Source organism: Oryctolagus cuniculus, chromosome 7 (genome assembly GCF_051225735.1).
Source record: "Oryctolagus cuniculus isolate XC-2025 breed Fujian yellow rabbit chromosome 7, ASM5122573v1, whole genome shotgun sequence".
Taxonomy (NCBI): Eukaryota; Metazoa; Chordata; class Mammalia; order Lagomorpha; family Leporidae; genus Oryctolagus; species Oryctolagus cuniculus.
The window spans coordinates 94,782,363-94,795,807 of NC_142873.1; the positions used below are offsets into that span (position 1 = coordinate 94,782,363).

General features: G+C 36.9%; 1 protein-coding gene across 36 annotated transcripts in view; it reads left to right on the top strand.

The window, feature by feature from the left end:
* ZZZ3 (zinc finger ZZ-type containing 3) overlaps positions 1 to 13,445 on the top strand; it is a 110,203-nt gene that overhangs the window by 40,319 nt on the left and 56,439 nt on the right. For 17 of the 36 annotated variants that reach the window (XR_016210954.1, XR_016210955.1, XM_070078215.2 and 14 more), the window contains 3 exons: positions 1,665 to 1,794; positions 3,367 to 3,516; positions 9,599 to 11,151. The exons of 2 other annotated variants lie outside the window; for them this stretch is intronic. Coding sequence is in view for 31 of the 34 variants with exons in the window: in XM_070078215.2 (XP_069934316.2) it covers positions 9,650 to 11,151 (1,502 nt within the window). In the remaining 3 variants the exon portion in view is untranslated. Of the gene's footprint in view, positions 1 to 1,637; positions 1,795 to 1,869; positions 3,517 to 9,598; positions 11,167 to 13,445 lie in introns of all 36 variants that reach the window. 17 more of the 36 variants (XM_051857570.3, XM_070078233.2, XM_070078230.2 and 14 more) reach the window with 7 other exon arrangements.

Consider the following 13,445-nt stretch of genomic DNA (forward strand, 5'->3'; position numbering starts at 1 on the left):
AGCTGTAAGCAGGAAGCTGGATCAGAAGAGGAGCAGCTGGGACGTGAGCCTGCGCCCATATGGGATGGTGGTGTCACAGGTGGAGGCTTAACCTGCTATGCCACAGTGCTGGCTTCAAGAGTTTCTTAATTACTCTTTCAGTGAATTTTTTTGCAAATATCTGAAGATTAAAGATTATTGACAAATTTTATCCATAAAACAATAGTTGGGTTTTCTATGTTTCCGTACAGAATTTTTATTGTGTAGGAATTTGGAGTGATACACTGGGGAGAATCATTTTAGAAAGCCATACAAAGGCTTCTTTCGTTGGTATAGATGAGTGAAACATTGTTTTGTAATTCATTTTTTCCACAGTTGATCTGATTGAAATATTTCATATAATAGGTTTTGTCATCATCATAATCACATGAATGTATTTCTCAAGACTGGTAATCAATAATGATGTCTGTTTAAGAAGCTTATTTTCAAGGAATGTCTATATAGCTACATCTTGATTCATTTTAAATTTATTTACTTGCAGAATGCCTTTTACAAATTTGTCCTACAGAGAAATAATCTAAAGCAAAAAGATTACTTTAAAAGTTATCACATTTCAAGTAGTCATGAATTTTTAAAAAAATTTTTTTAAGATTTACTTATTTGAAAGGTAGAATTACAGAGAGAGAGAGAGAGAGGGAAAGAAAGATCTTCCTTTTGCTGATTCATTCTCAAATGGTCCACAATGGCTGGAGCTGGGCCAATCCAAAGCCAGGAACCAGGAGCTTCTTCCAGGTCCCCCACACGGGTGACAGGGGCCCAAGCATTTTGGCCAACTTCCACTGCTTTCCCGATTAGGATCAGAAGTGAATCAGCCAGGACTTGAACATACAGTGCTGGCATTGCAGACCATGGTTTAACCTACTGCATCACAATATCAGTCCCTTATATCATTCTCACGCAGCATAGATTTATTCCCTAATACTGTCTTTTTTTTTTTTTTTTTTTTTTGACAGGCAGAGTTAGTGAGAGAGAGAGACAGAGAGAAAGGTCTTCCTCCCGCTGGTACACCCCTCGAATGGCTGCTATGGCTGGTGCGCTGCGCCAGTCCAAAGCCAGGAGCTAGGCGCCTCCTCCCAGTTTTCCATGTGGGTGCAGGCCCAAGCACTTGGGCCATCCTCCACTGCCTTCTTGGGCCACAGCAGAGAGCTGGACTGGAAGAGGAGTGACCAGGACAGAATCCAGAGCCCCGACCAGGACTAGAACCCGGGGTGCCGGCGCCTCAGGTGGCGGATTAGCCTAGTGAGCTGCGGCGCTGGCCTCCCTAATACTGTCTTAAAATGCAAAAGTGTACTTTTCTACTAATGTCTGGACAGTTAAGAGATTTTGGGAAATGAGATATATCTACCTTAGTAGTCAGCTTTCACATCTCGTAGGAATTTTGACTTAAATTTAGTAAACTTAACAAACTTTTATGTGAGTACTCTCTGATAAGAACCTGGGACAGTGTTAGCAAGTCATCTTAGACTGTGGAAGATATCGTGTATTTCCTAGCTAAGTGTAGGAATTATTTGTGAAGTTTAGAAAATGAATTATGCTGTAGAAATGTTTAGAAATCTTATCACTTTTATCCACAAATCTAAACAATAACACATCTATAGTGATGATATTGTGGTTTTCCTTCACAGATACCAAGTTTTGCTAGTAGAACCGTAGAAATAATTAATACCTGAAGTCTCAATGTATGGACATTAAGAGTGATGACAGATAAATACAGACGTTTGGGATTCAGATACTAGGCGAAACACTTTTAAAAAGGTAAGAAAAAACTGTAATCTTAATTAAAGCCAAGTGGGGTTAGTTAGAAATAATTGACTGAAGTTTCTTTTTCAGTGTATTAGGCTTTTAAGAAACACATGTACAGGATCCTTTTTGTCTTATTACTGGTAGAACTCAGCTGTAAGTATCAATTCTTACGTGAAAAATAACAGTCACAAATATTCTTGCCTTATAAATACATAGTGGATGATATATCGTTAGTGACTCCTTATCACTTAGCTATCCTAATATGACTGACTAGAACTTAATAAGGAGTATTAGAATGGGCACATTCATGCATGCCCGGAGACACATTTTAAGTTGTGGATCATCTTTTCTTGTGATAATTGCCACCACCATTGTGTACTATATATAATATAATATAATGCTTTGCCATGTTTGTGAAAGGCATCAGGGTTGGGTGCAAAGGAGTGGTCAGTTGGAGTGTTTGTTTCCAGTAGAGTGAATTTTCAGGTCTAGAGTTACTTTTGGTAGGATTTTATTTTGTCCATGTTTCTGCTGCTGATGTTAATTTAGATAACTTTAAAAATTAGTATTAAATGTTTTTGTTTAGATAGTTTTCCTGTTGTGCTTTTTCAGCAATTTACATGGCATATTTGGGAGAGGTGGCATCTGTAGATCAGCCCTGTTCCCCTAGAGCTGACTAAAGCAGTGATCTGTTTTTATAAGGAAATAACTCTAGTTTACAAGATTTGATATTACATCAATGTTTACATTTTAATCCTTTATTAAAAATAGTATCACTTCTAGATTACCTACTTTTGTGCTCATAATGTTCATCATAAATAAATGCTGGTCTTTTTCCTGGTGTTCCTCCTTGTTTTCATATTGGCACTCATAATAACCTGTTCAGCCAGGTTGTACGTTCTCTGAGAAAGATATCATAGTACATTATTACAGTAAAACTGTAATTAAGTAGACTGTTTCAAGACTTGGAATATAATTAGGCTAACTTGGTACTAAAACCAGAAAATCCTTGTTTTTTTTTTCCTTGTTGAAAATCCATATGCTAAAAATAGTAAATTTCCTTTGATGATTGAGTGTTATGGCACTTTTAGTAAGCATCAAGGTTATCCTCTGAGTATAGAAGACTTAGTTGGTATGTATTACCTAAATGGTTTTTTGTTGTTGTTGTTGCTCAATCCCAAGCTTTTACAAATTTTAAGCCCAACTTTTGGGAAGTCCTCTAGAATAAGAGTAAGAGATTATAACTTCTATTATGAGAAATCATATCAAGGGTGATCTTTAGATCACTGTAAAAACACATAATGTGTTAAAACAGTCTCCTGAGATGAGCTGAGGCACATTTTGACTCAAACAAATGTTGTTATAAGGATTTGGTATATATCAAGCTCTTTCTGTTTGTTTCTAAAAATCCTATCCCAGTTTCTTAATATCCTTTAGGCAACAGAGTTGTCCAGAGGCATCAGAGATGTCACCATGAACCGATTCTGTTACCTGCTAGTTCTTCTTGTTATAGGAGTGAATCTTAATTAGCTTAAGTTAATTTTCTTTTTTAATTCTTCTTTTTATTATTTTATTTTAAAAAAGGAGTTTAGAAGGTTCTAGTATTCTCCATGGCTGAAGCTGAGAGTCTGAAACCCTGATGCTTAAGCTCTATTCTAGATCGTAGCGCCAGCTCCTTCAGGATATAAGGAAAAGAGATAATATTTCCACAATGATAGATCTTTGGTTTTACAGGTAAGTTATTTAGTTTTGCAGTAGTGAACACAACTCTATTTTGAAAAAAAAAATGTTTTGTAAGGAAAGGAGACTTTTTTTCCCTTTATGGGAAATTGTATAGTCTTCCTAGCTGCTTATAGGAGCATGGGAACATAGGGAATGGGTTAAGGATGAAATATTTTCCTGCTGTTTTCCCAATAGAAAAATAAATGAATTGACTGAGTATATTGGGATATCCGAACTATTAACTGTTTTTGACACCCTAAATATTTCAAGGAACAACGTGAAACTCTTTAACTTCTCTTTCTTCCCAGCTGTCTTTTTAAGTGTGTATTTATCCAGATTGATCAATTTATCTCTTTATCTGTCATATCTGTCTCTTTTTTTATGTTTATTTATTTATTTGAAAGAGTTACACAGAGAGAGAGAAGGGGGGAGAGACAGAGACAGAGAGAGAGAGAGAGAGAGAGAGAGAGTAAGTTCATCCATCCAACGGTTCACTCCCCAATTGGCCACAATGGCTGGAGCTGCGCCGATCTGAAGCCAGGAGCTTCTTCCAGGTCTCCCATACAGGTTCAGGACTTGAGTCAGGCTATAGCAGAAAGCTGGATTGGAAATGGAGCAGCCTGGACTGGAACCAGCGCCCATATGGGATGCAGGCACTACAGGTGGCAGCTTTACACACTACACCACAGTGCTGGCCCCATATCTGTCTCTTACTGGGGAAGAAAGTAGAAATCCCTTTACTTTTTATAAGATTTTATTATTCATTTTGAAAGGCAAAGTGTTAGAGATTTCATTTACTATTTCACTACCCAAATGGTTTCAATGCCCAGAGCTGGTCCAGGCTGCAGCCAGGAGCCAAAATTCCATTCAGGTCTCTCATATGGGTGGCAGGGGCCCAGACTATTAGGACATCTTTGCTGTATTCCCAGACGCATTAGTATGGAGCTAGATAGGAATCAGGGTAGCCAGGACTTGAACCGGTGCTCTGCAAGTGGCAACTGAATCTTTTAAGCCACAGTACTATTCTCCCAGAAATTCCTTTACAAAGCACAGTACCTATTACTGGACCTCAAAGAGGCAACTAAGAACCTTAGGTTTAATCACATGGTTAGGCCTCCAAGTTTCACTCTTCTGCTATTAACCTTATGCATTTGGTGGTAATTGCATATCTGAAGTGATTTGTCTTAAAGGAATTATGACAAGCATAGATTGAACATGGTTAGATAGTTCATGTTTATATTCTAGACAACTAGAAAAACAATTATTGGTGGCACTTCAGTTGCTTTGTTTTTCCTTTTCCTTTTGATTGTCTACATAAGTATATAGCTATATCGTTACTAGGTTCCTAAAAATTGTTCATTTAATAAAACTAAATAAGATAATAATATCAACTCAAACATTGGTGTTAATGGAGGATTGCCAGCTCCTGAATTCCCAAAATAATTTATAGCACTTTGGTGATTACAGTAGATGTAAAAGGCTTCAGGCACTATGTTTAGAATTCTTTTTGAGGTATCTTTTCCTTTTTCTCTTTCTTTTTCTTTTCTTTTCCTTATTTTCTTTCTTTTTAATAAAAGCAATAGCTGGAGCACTATTTCATTAGATTGGGCAGGTTTTTTTTTGAAGATTTATTTATGTATGTGAAAATCAGAGTTACACAGAGAGAGAAGGGGGGGAGGGGTCTTCCACGCGATGGTTCACTTCCCAATTGGCCACAACGGACCTAGCTGTGCTGATCTGAAGCTAGGAGCCAGGAGCTTCTTTTGGGTCTCCCACATAGGTGCAGGGGCCCAAGGACTTGGACCATCTTCTACTGCTTTCCCAGGCCACAGCAGAGAGCTGGATCGGAAGTGGAGCAGCTGGGACTCTAACCAGAGCCCATGTGGGATGCTGGCACTTAAGGCCTGGGCGTTAACCCACTGTGCCACAGTGCCAGCCACAGCAGTTTTTGTGTAATATTTATTTTTACTTTTTACTGATGCAGTTCTACAGATATGATCACAGGGACTGCAAATTAATAATCTGAAGCACAGCAGATAATGTCTGAGAATTATGTAGTTAGAATTGAGTAAAAGATTCAGATAGTTCAACATCAGATAAGTGGGTGGAATATGTGGAATTGTGAGTAGGATTTTGGACAGACTGAAATTTGACTGAGAGACGCATATCAGATGTGTCTTTCCGCAGGATGAAAATTTAGGAGGCAGGGAAAAGGTGTTTAATTTTAGTGATCACATTTGCTTCCCTCTGTATTCCAGAAAGTGCTACTGTTCAATAGTTGGTGGGTGACATATAGGAAAAACTTCAGCCTAGTTTCTAGATTGGGTTTTGCCTATATAAATATGTTAAATAGTGGTTTTCTTTGATTCTAAAACTAGAGTGATTAAATTTCTGGTTTCAAATTGGTGCTTGCTATGGTTTTCCTGTTTAGTTACAGTACGGATATTTTCTGAGATGTAACTGAGTTCATTCCTATACATTAGCAGCTTAATATTTGTCAGACATATATAATTTTGTGCTCCAAACATTTTCAATGGATTTCTTAGTAACATTGTGTTATGCAGCTAAAAAGAGCTAACGAACAGCTTTAGCATGTACTAGTTTGCTAAGCATGGCAAATTATGTTGAGAAAATCTAGACATTTTTAGGCCCTTTATATAAAATTTTATTACTTTTTTTGGTAGCCCTTTTCTCAAAATGGAGTTTTGCTTTCAGTTTGTCAGATAACTATAGAAAATATGTACCTTTATATATGCTCACCCAAAATGTAAAAGATAGGAAGAAAATGTTCCAACAGAAGAAAAAATTATCAGAATTATCAGAGGGAAGATTGGTAAAATCTTAACTCAAATCTGCATAATATCAATTAATTTATTTTGTTAAGTGCATGAAATATGTTAATTTCAGTCAAGAGATTTTTATAGTACTCTAGTTTGTGCTTCCTTAGGTCATGGCTTATTTATGAATTTTTTACTACTTGTATCTAGTAAGGAATTGGTACATTATAAATAGGTCTAATTTAGTTTGAAACTTGCTGACTGTACTTTCTGTTAGAATTCTGTCTTAGTGCAGTGTTCTAAAATAGTGCTGTCAAACCCTAAAATCTCTATCAATCACTTGGGAAACTGATTTAGTGGTAGGTCTTGGGGTAGGGCTGCTGTTCTTCATTTCTAACAAGCTTCCAAGAGATATCCATGATGCTGGTTCTCAGGCCACATTTTGAGTTGGAAGAATATAGGAAACAAAAAATCCTTGTTATTATTAAACAGATTAGATTCTCTTTAAATATGGACTAATAGTACAGGATTTGAGAACTCTAAAACTTGGGCTTCACTATATTTTTTACATGGAATAAAAATAATTTTAGGGAGAAGAAACAAAGGTTTAGTCTTTTAATCATAATTTTGAAATTTAACCTTTCCATGTTAATTTTAATCACTGGAATGGTAAGTAAATAATATTGACTATCAGTGTACATAGTATTTTATAGATTTTTACATATATACTCCTTATTAGTATACTGAATACTAGTAACAATAGATTTATTTTACCTAAAAAATCTCTTTGGGGGAAATTTGTATTATGAGATAGAGATTTTGCTTTTATTCAGATTTGTGTAGAAAGAAAAGAGTGGCTAGGGAAATCTGTTGGAAAAATTTAAACGTTTATATGCCTTTAGTTGACTTTTTATTAAAAAAAAAGATTTATTATTTATTTGAAAGAGTTACAGGAAGAGGGAGAGACACAGAGATATTCCATTCGCTGGTTCACTTCCCAGATGGCCGCGATGGCCAGTGCTGGGCCAGACCGAAATCAGGAGCCAGGAGTGTTGTCTGGTTCTCCCATGTGGGTGGCAGGGACCCAAACACTTTGGTTGTCTGCTGCTTTTCTGAGGACATTGGCAGGTAGCTCGACTGGAAGTAGAGCAGCTGGAACTCAAACCAGTGCCCAGGACCGTATGGAATGCAGGCATTGCAGGCAGTGGCTTTACCTGCTATGCTGCAATGCTGGCCCCTAATTGACGTTTCATTTTAAAAAGTAATTGATAATAGATTCATTTTTGTGTATGTCTATAAAGTGTTACTTCTGCCAGTAGTATATCTGAAACATAAATTATAAATACAATTAATTTTACATTAAATTAAAGATTTGTGTTTACATTTTTAAAGTAGCTTATAGCTTTTATGTTTTCTGTATATATTTATACAGGTATTTCATATTTAAAAATCAATAACCTTCGAATTTTAGAGTTAAGATTTGGGTACCTGAAACAAATAAATTATGTTTTAGAATTTTTCTGTTTGTGTTCTTTTAAGACATCATTTGAAGTTTAACTTTTTTTAAAATTAAAAGTAGAAATTTATTGCAGTGTTTAATACCTGTGAATAAAACCAGAAAGACTGTAATATTGACTATGTTAGCAAAATAGAATTGCATGTCAGAGTCCCTTTAATGAATCCCCAAATAGAAGGAGTTTACTGTAAGGAAAATGTTTCTAAGTTCTCATAAGTGGGCCATACTATTGTTCTTTTGATTGCTATGACATGTTTCTAGAACAATTAATTGTATGTTAATTCCAGGGCTGGTTCTATGAGTCTTGTAAGACTTCTTAAAATCGTTGATTAAAATTTTTTGCCATACTTTCAAACTAAACTTATTCAACCAACTTACATATTTTACAGGGTACTTTTTACTTGATTCATGTATCAGCAGGGAAGAAACAGGGAGACAATTTCCTGTAATGTTTCTTTTTTGTATGTGGTAGCATTTTGCTTTGTCTTTGTAGTTCTAACCTGTCACTTGTTAGATACTTCTAATTGAAGCAAAGGATTAGATTTGCAGGGGCAGATGATATAGAATGGTATTTGGAGGGTTATATGAGAGGAGAGATGACAAAAGGCAAGAAGAGGAAGGAGATTATCAAACTGTATACTTGCAACCATTATTTGCTTCTTTCTCTAATCATCTGGTATCCCATTCAGAGTTACGCAGTGAAGTAGCTGATACCCTATGAAAGGCTAACAGAAAAAGAGTAAGGGAATAGAGACTTGAAATGTTAATAGTTTCTTTGTTCTGCTTAACTGGGAGAGCTTTTGGAAAATATCACTAAATTGTTCAAAGTTTATCCAAGTGGGTCAAGCAGGGCAGTTTTCAATATCCTGTCATTTTTGTCTTAGAAACACCAACTAACCATATGAGAAAACTTGCTCATTGCCCAAATTGCACATTGAAGTTGGCATGCATTATTTATACTAGTTCTGAGAAGGAAAAGGTGGGGTTATAGTTGCTTTCTTAAATGTAAATATTTGCCTCAGTATATTCTTTTCCATCTTCTATCTTTTTTACAACACTTCCTTTCACTTGCTGATTTATGACATTATGGCTAGAAACTAGGAAATCTTGGGTTTGTTTTGCTTTGTCCTTAGCAAATATAAGCTAGAATTGTGATTTCTATTCTGTTTAATTACAAAAATTTCTGTTGCTGCCACAGATTTTTTGGATGCCAAAGAGTTTAGGTTGAAACTCTTTTAACCTGAAACTCATTTTAGTTAGAGTGAGTTAAAAAGAGTAGAGCCTGCCTTTTTCTACATCTCGGAAATATTTTGAGTAAACATCAGAAATACTTGGAATAGATTTTATAAGGTTGCTGCTGTGAAGATTATTTTAATAATCAAAATGAAATTCCATCTTTAAGATTGATCTTTTACGAATACTTTGTGTCTGAGAGACAGATACGCAATGAGGCAAGTTGAGAGGATGTTTTCTAGCCATATAACTTTCTAGCTGTGTGAACTTACATATACTGCTCAAACTATCTGTGCCTGTCTCCTCATTTGTAAAGTAGGGATGATAGAACTTATCTGAATTATTGTGAAGCTTAAGCAAATTAACTTACGTAAAACAGAATGATTCCCAGAACACATTAAGTGCCATAAAATTGTTAGCTGTCATTAATAATATTGGGAATGTTAATATTTTATTATGTAATTTATTAATATTGGCTATACTTGGATTAAAAGTTATAGCTTTGTACTTTTGTTTTAGGTATATTAACTATTACCTTTTTCTCATTATTTTGTTTACATTTTTGAAGGTTTCCCAATGAGTGGATCATGATGACCGTAATGTAGGGACTTGCCATAGTATGGCTGCTTCCCGATCTACTCGTGTTACAAGATCAACAGTGGGGTTAAACGGCTTGGATGAATCTTTTTGTGGTAGAACTTTAAGGAATCGTAGCATTGCTCACCCTGAAGAAATCTCTTCTCATTCTCAAGTACGATCAAGATCACCAAAGAAGAGACCAGAGCCTGTGCAAATTCAGAAAGGAAACAACAATGGAAGAACCACTGATTTAAAACAGCAAAGTGCTCGGGAGTCATGGGTAAGCCCTAGGAAAAGAGGACTGTCTTCTTCAGAAAAGGATAACTTAGAAAGGCAGGCTGTAGAAAATTGTGAGAGAAAGCAAACAGAACCTGTTTCACCAGTTTTAAAAAGAATTAAGCGTTGTCTTAGATCTGAAGCACCAAACAGTTCAGAGGAAGATTCACCTATAAAATCAGAGAAGGAGTCAGTAGAACAGAGGAGTACAGTAGTGGACAATGATGCAGATTTTCAAGGGACGAAACGAGCTTGTCGATGTCTTATACTGGATGATTGTGAGAAAAGGGAAATTAAAAAGGTGAATCTCAGTGAGCAAGGGCCGCTTAATTCTGCAATAGTTGAAGAAATCACAGGCTATTTGACTGTCAATGGTGTTGATGACAGTGATTCAGCTGTTATAAACTGTGATGACTGTCAGCCTGATGGGAACACTAAGCAAAATAGCACTGGTTCCTATGTGTTGCAGGAAAAATCAGTAACTGAAAATGGGGATTCGGAAACCCAAACTTCAATGTTCCTTGATAGTAGGAAGGAGGACAGTTACGTAGACCATAACGTGCCTTGCACAAATTCAGAAGTGCAGGTCAAGTTGGAGGACCACAAAATAGTAACTGCCTGCCTGCCTGTGGAACATGTTAATCAGCTGACTACTGAGCCAGCTACAGGCCCTGTTTCTGAAATTCAGTCATCTTTAAGGGATTCTGAGGAAGAAGTAGATGTGGTGGGAGATAGCAATGCCTCAAAAGAGCAGTGTAACGAAAACACCAATAACGTCTTGGACACAGCTCTTGAAAGTACACCAGTCTCTGGAGAATCAGAACCATCTTCTGTTCTAGACTGTGTTTCAGCTCAAATGATGTCTTTATCAGAACCTCAAGAACATCGCTATACCTTGAGAACTTCACCACGAAGGGCGGTACCCAGAGGTAGTCCCACTAAAAACAGTTCTCCTTGCAGAGAAAATGGACAATTTGAGGAGAATAATCTTAGTCCCACTGAAACAAATCCAACTGTTAGTGATAATGTAAGTGAGTCTCTCACAAATCCTGATGAAATTTCTGAAAATGAAAAAGATAAATGTTGTGACTCTCAAAATTACGGAAGTGATGGACTAAGTAAGCCATCCTCAGAAGCAAGACTCAATATTGGACATTTGCCATCTGCCAAAGAGAGTGCCAATCAGCACATTACAGAAGAGGAAGATGATGATCCTGATGTTTATTACTTTGAATCAGATCATGTGGCACTGAAACACAACAAAGAGTATGTGTAAATATGGTAACCATGAATTCTGCTTTGTTTCTTATTCCCCAAGTTTTCACTATCCATAATTGTGTATTAGTAGTGTTTTTTAAAAAAATATTAGAAGTAATATTTATTTATTTGAAAGGCAGAGAGAGAGCTCCCATCTACTGGTTCACTCACCAAATGACTGCAAAAGCTGGGGTTAGGCAAGGCCAAAGCCTCGTGCTCAGCACTTTATCTTGTCTCCCTTATGGGTGACAGGGACCCAATTACCCAAGACATCACCTGCTGTCTCCCAGGGTGCTTATTAGCAGGAAACAAACCGGCACCCATACGGGATGTCGGCACTGCAGGTAGTGGCTTTACCCACTGTGCTACAGTGCTGGCCCCTAGAAATCTGCTTTTATCTTTGACATTTGTGATTTACAGAGGTAGATGTTACTTTTAAAACTGTGACAGGTAGTTGTATATTGTAATTAGCATAGTAACAAGTTGTCTACTATGTAGTTAACATAAAACATTTAACATAGGTTTTCCTGATTTTGAGGATGAGAGAAGACTATCTCAAAAATCATTGCCTCAATCTTTGCATTAGGTACCTTTGTTATAAGGAATTTTGTGTCCAAATTTTTCACAGTTTCACTTTAAGGTATTCTGGGCACTAATGTAAATGTATTTGAGCCAACTGTATCTAATGATCCAGAAGAACTGTAACACAAAGTACTTACCATAAAAACTATGAGCAACAATAGAAAACACAGGCTTACATAATAAGTTAATCATCCTTATTCCTATAGGGTAGGCTTTTTATTTTGTTTGTTTAACAGAAATATATATATAATTTGTTTGTTTGAAAGAGAGAGAGAGAGCGAGAGAGAACTTGAGTGCCAAATGCTCTCAACAGTTAAGGTTGGGCCAGGCCAAAGCCAGGAGACTGGAACTCATTCTGTGTCTCCCCTGTGGGTGACAGTGATTCAAGTACCTGTCATCACCTGCTGCCTTCTGGGGTGCTCATTGCTGTAAGCTGCATGAGAAGCAGAGCCAGGATTTAACCCAGGAGACTCCGATATGGGATGCAGGCATCCTAAGCCCTAAGCAATGTTTTAACCACTGTGCCAAATGTGGTTCCCCCCCGCCCCGGGTAGACTTTGAATCAGAATCACAGATCATTCACCTGTGCAAAAATACTTTGATTTGAGGAACTTTTCTGATGTTTTTTTGTTGTGACAGTTGCTAGACTTGGTGTGTTCAGATCAAAGTATTAAATCTTGGTTATGGGATGTACTATTCTTTTTTGTGTATAATATAAATAATTCAGATTTGTGTATGGTCCTTGATAGCCTTTGAGCATAGGTCTAATTCTTGAGTATTTTTTTAAAAAAGATTTGTCTATTTGTTTGAAAGGCAGAGAGAGAGAGATCTTCCATCTGCTGATTTATTCCTCAAATGGCCACAATGGCCAGAGCTGAGCCAATCCATAGCCAGGAGCCAGGAGCTTCTTCCGGGTCTTCCATGTGGGTGCAGAGGTCCAAGTACTTGGACCATCTTCTGCTGCTTTTTCAGGTGTATTATCAGGTAGCTGGATTGGAAGTGGAGCAGCCAAGTCTCCAACCAGTGCCTATATGGGTTGCCAGCACTGCAGGTGGTGGCTTTCCCTGCTACGCCATAGCACTGGCCCATTGGGTGCTTTTTTAAGTGATATTTTTATCTGAGAATCTTATAAATATACTTGGGAAAATGTTAGGAGTCCCATGTATTTGATATGCTTGAAGTCCAATTTGAGATAGAAAAAACAGCTTATAAATGAATTTTTTTTTTCAGATAGGAGTAAATGGAGTCATTGCTGTTCATAATAGTTTCAGGTTTTTGTTTTGTAGTTGCTTATTTATTTGGTGGACAGAGAAAGAGAGAGCTCCCATTCTCTCATTTACTTCCCAAATGCTTACAGTAGCTGAGTTGGGGCCAGTTTGAGCCATCACCACTGCCTTCCAGAGTCTGCATTGGTAGGAAGCTGGAGTCAGGAATTGGAGCTGGGCATTGAACCCAGACACTCATATGTAGGATGCAGGTGTCTTAACCTGCATTTTAACCATTATGTCAGATATCCACCCTTTTTAGTTATCAGTTTTCAAAAGTAGAGATATTTATCTGCAGGTGCAAGGAAACAGTCATATGTCTTGGGGAAATACCAAAATCTCAAGCAGTGCGAATTTTTACAAAATTATATTTTATCTATTTTGCTATTTGCTTTTTATTGTTACTTTAGCAAAAGAGATGCTATCCTAAGCTCTGGCTAGTTTTTAATTCTGGAA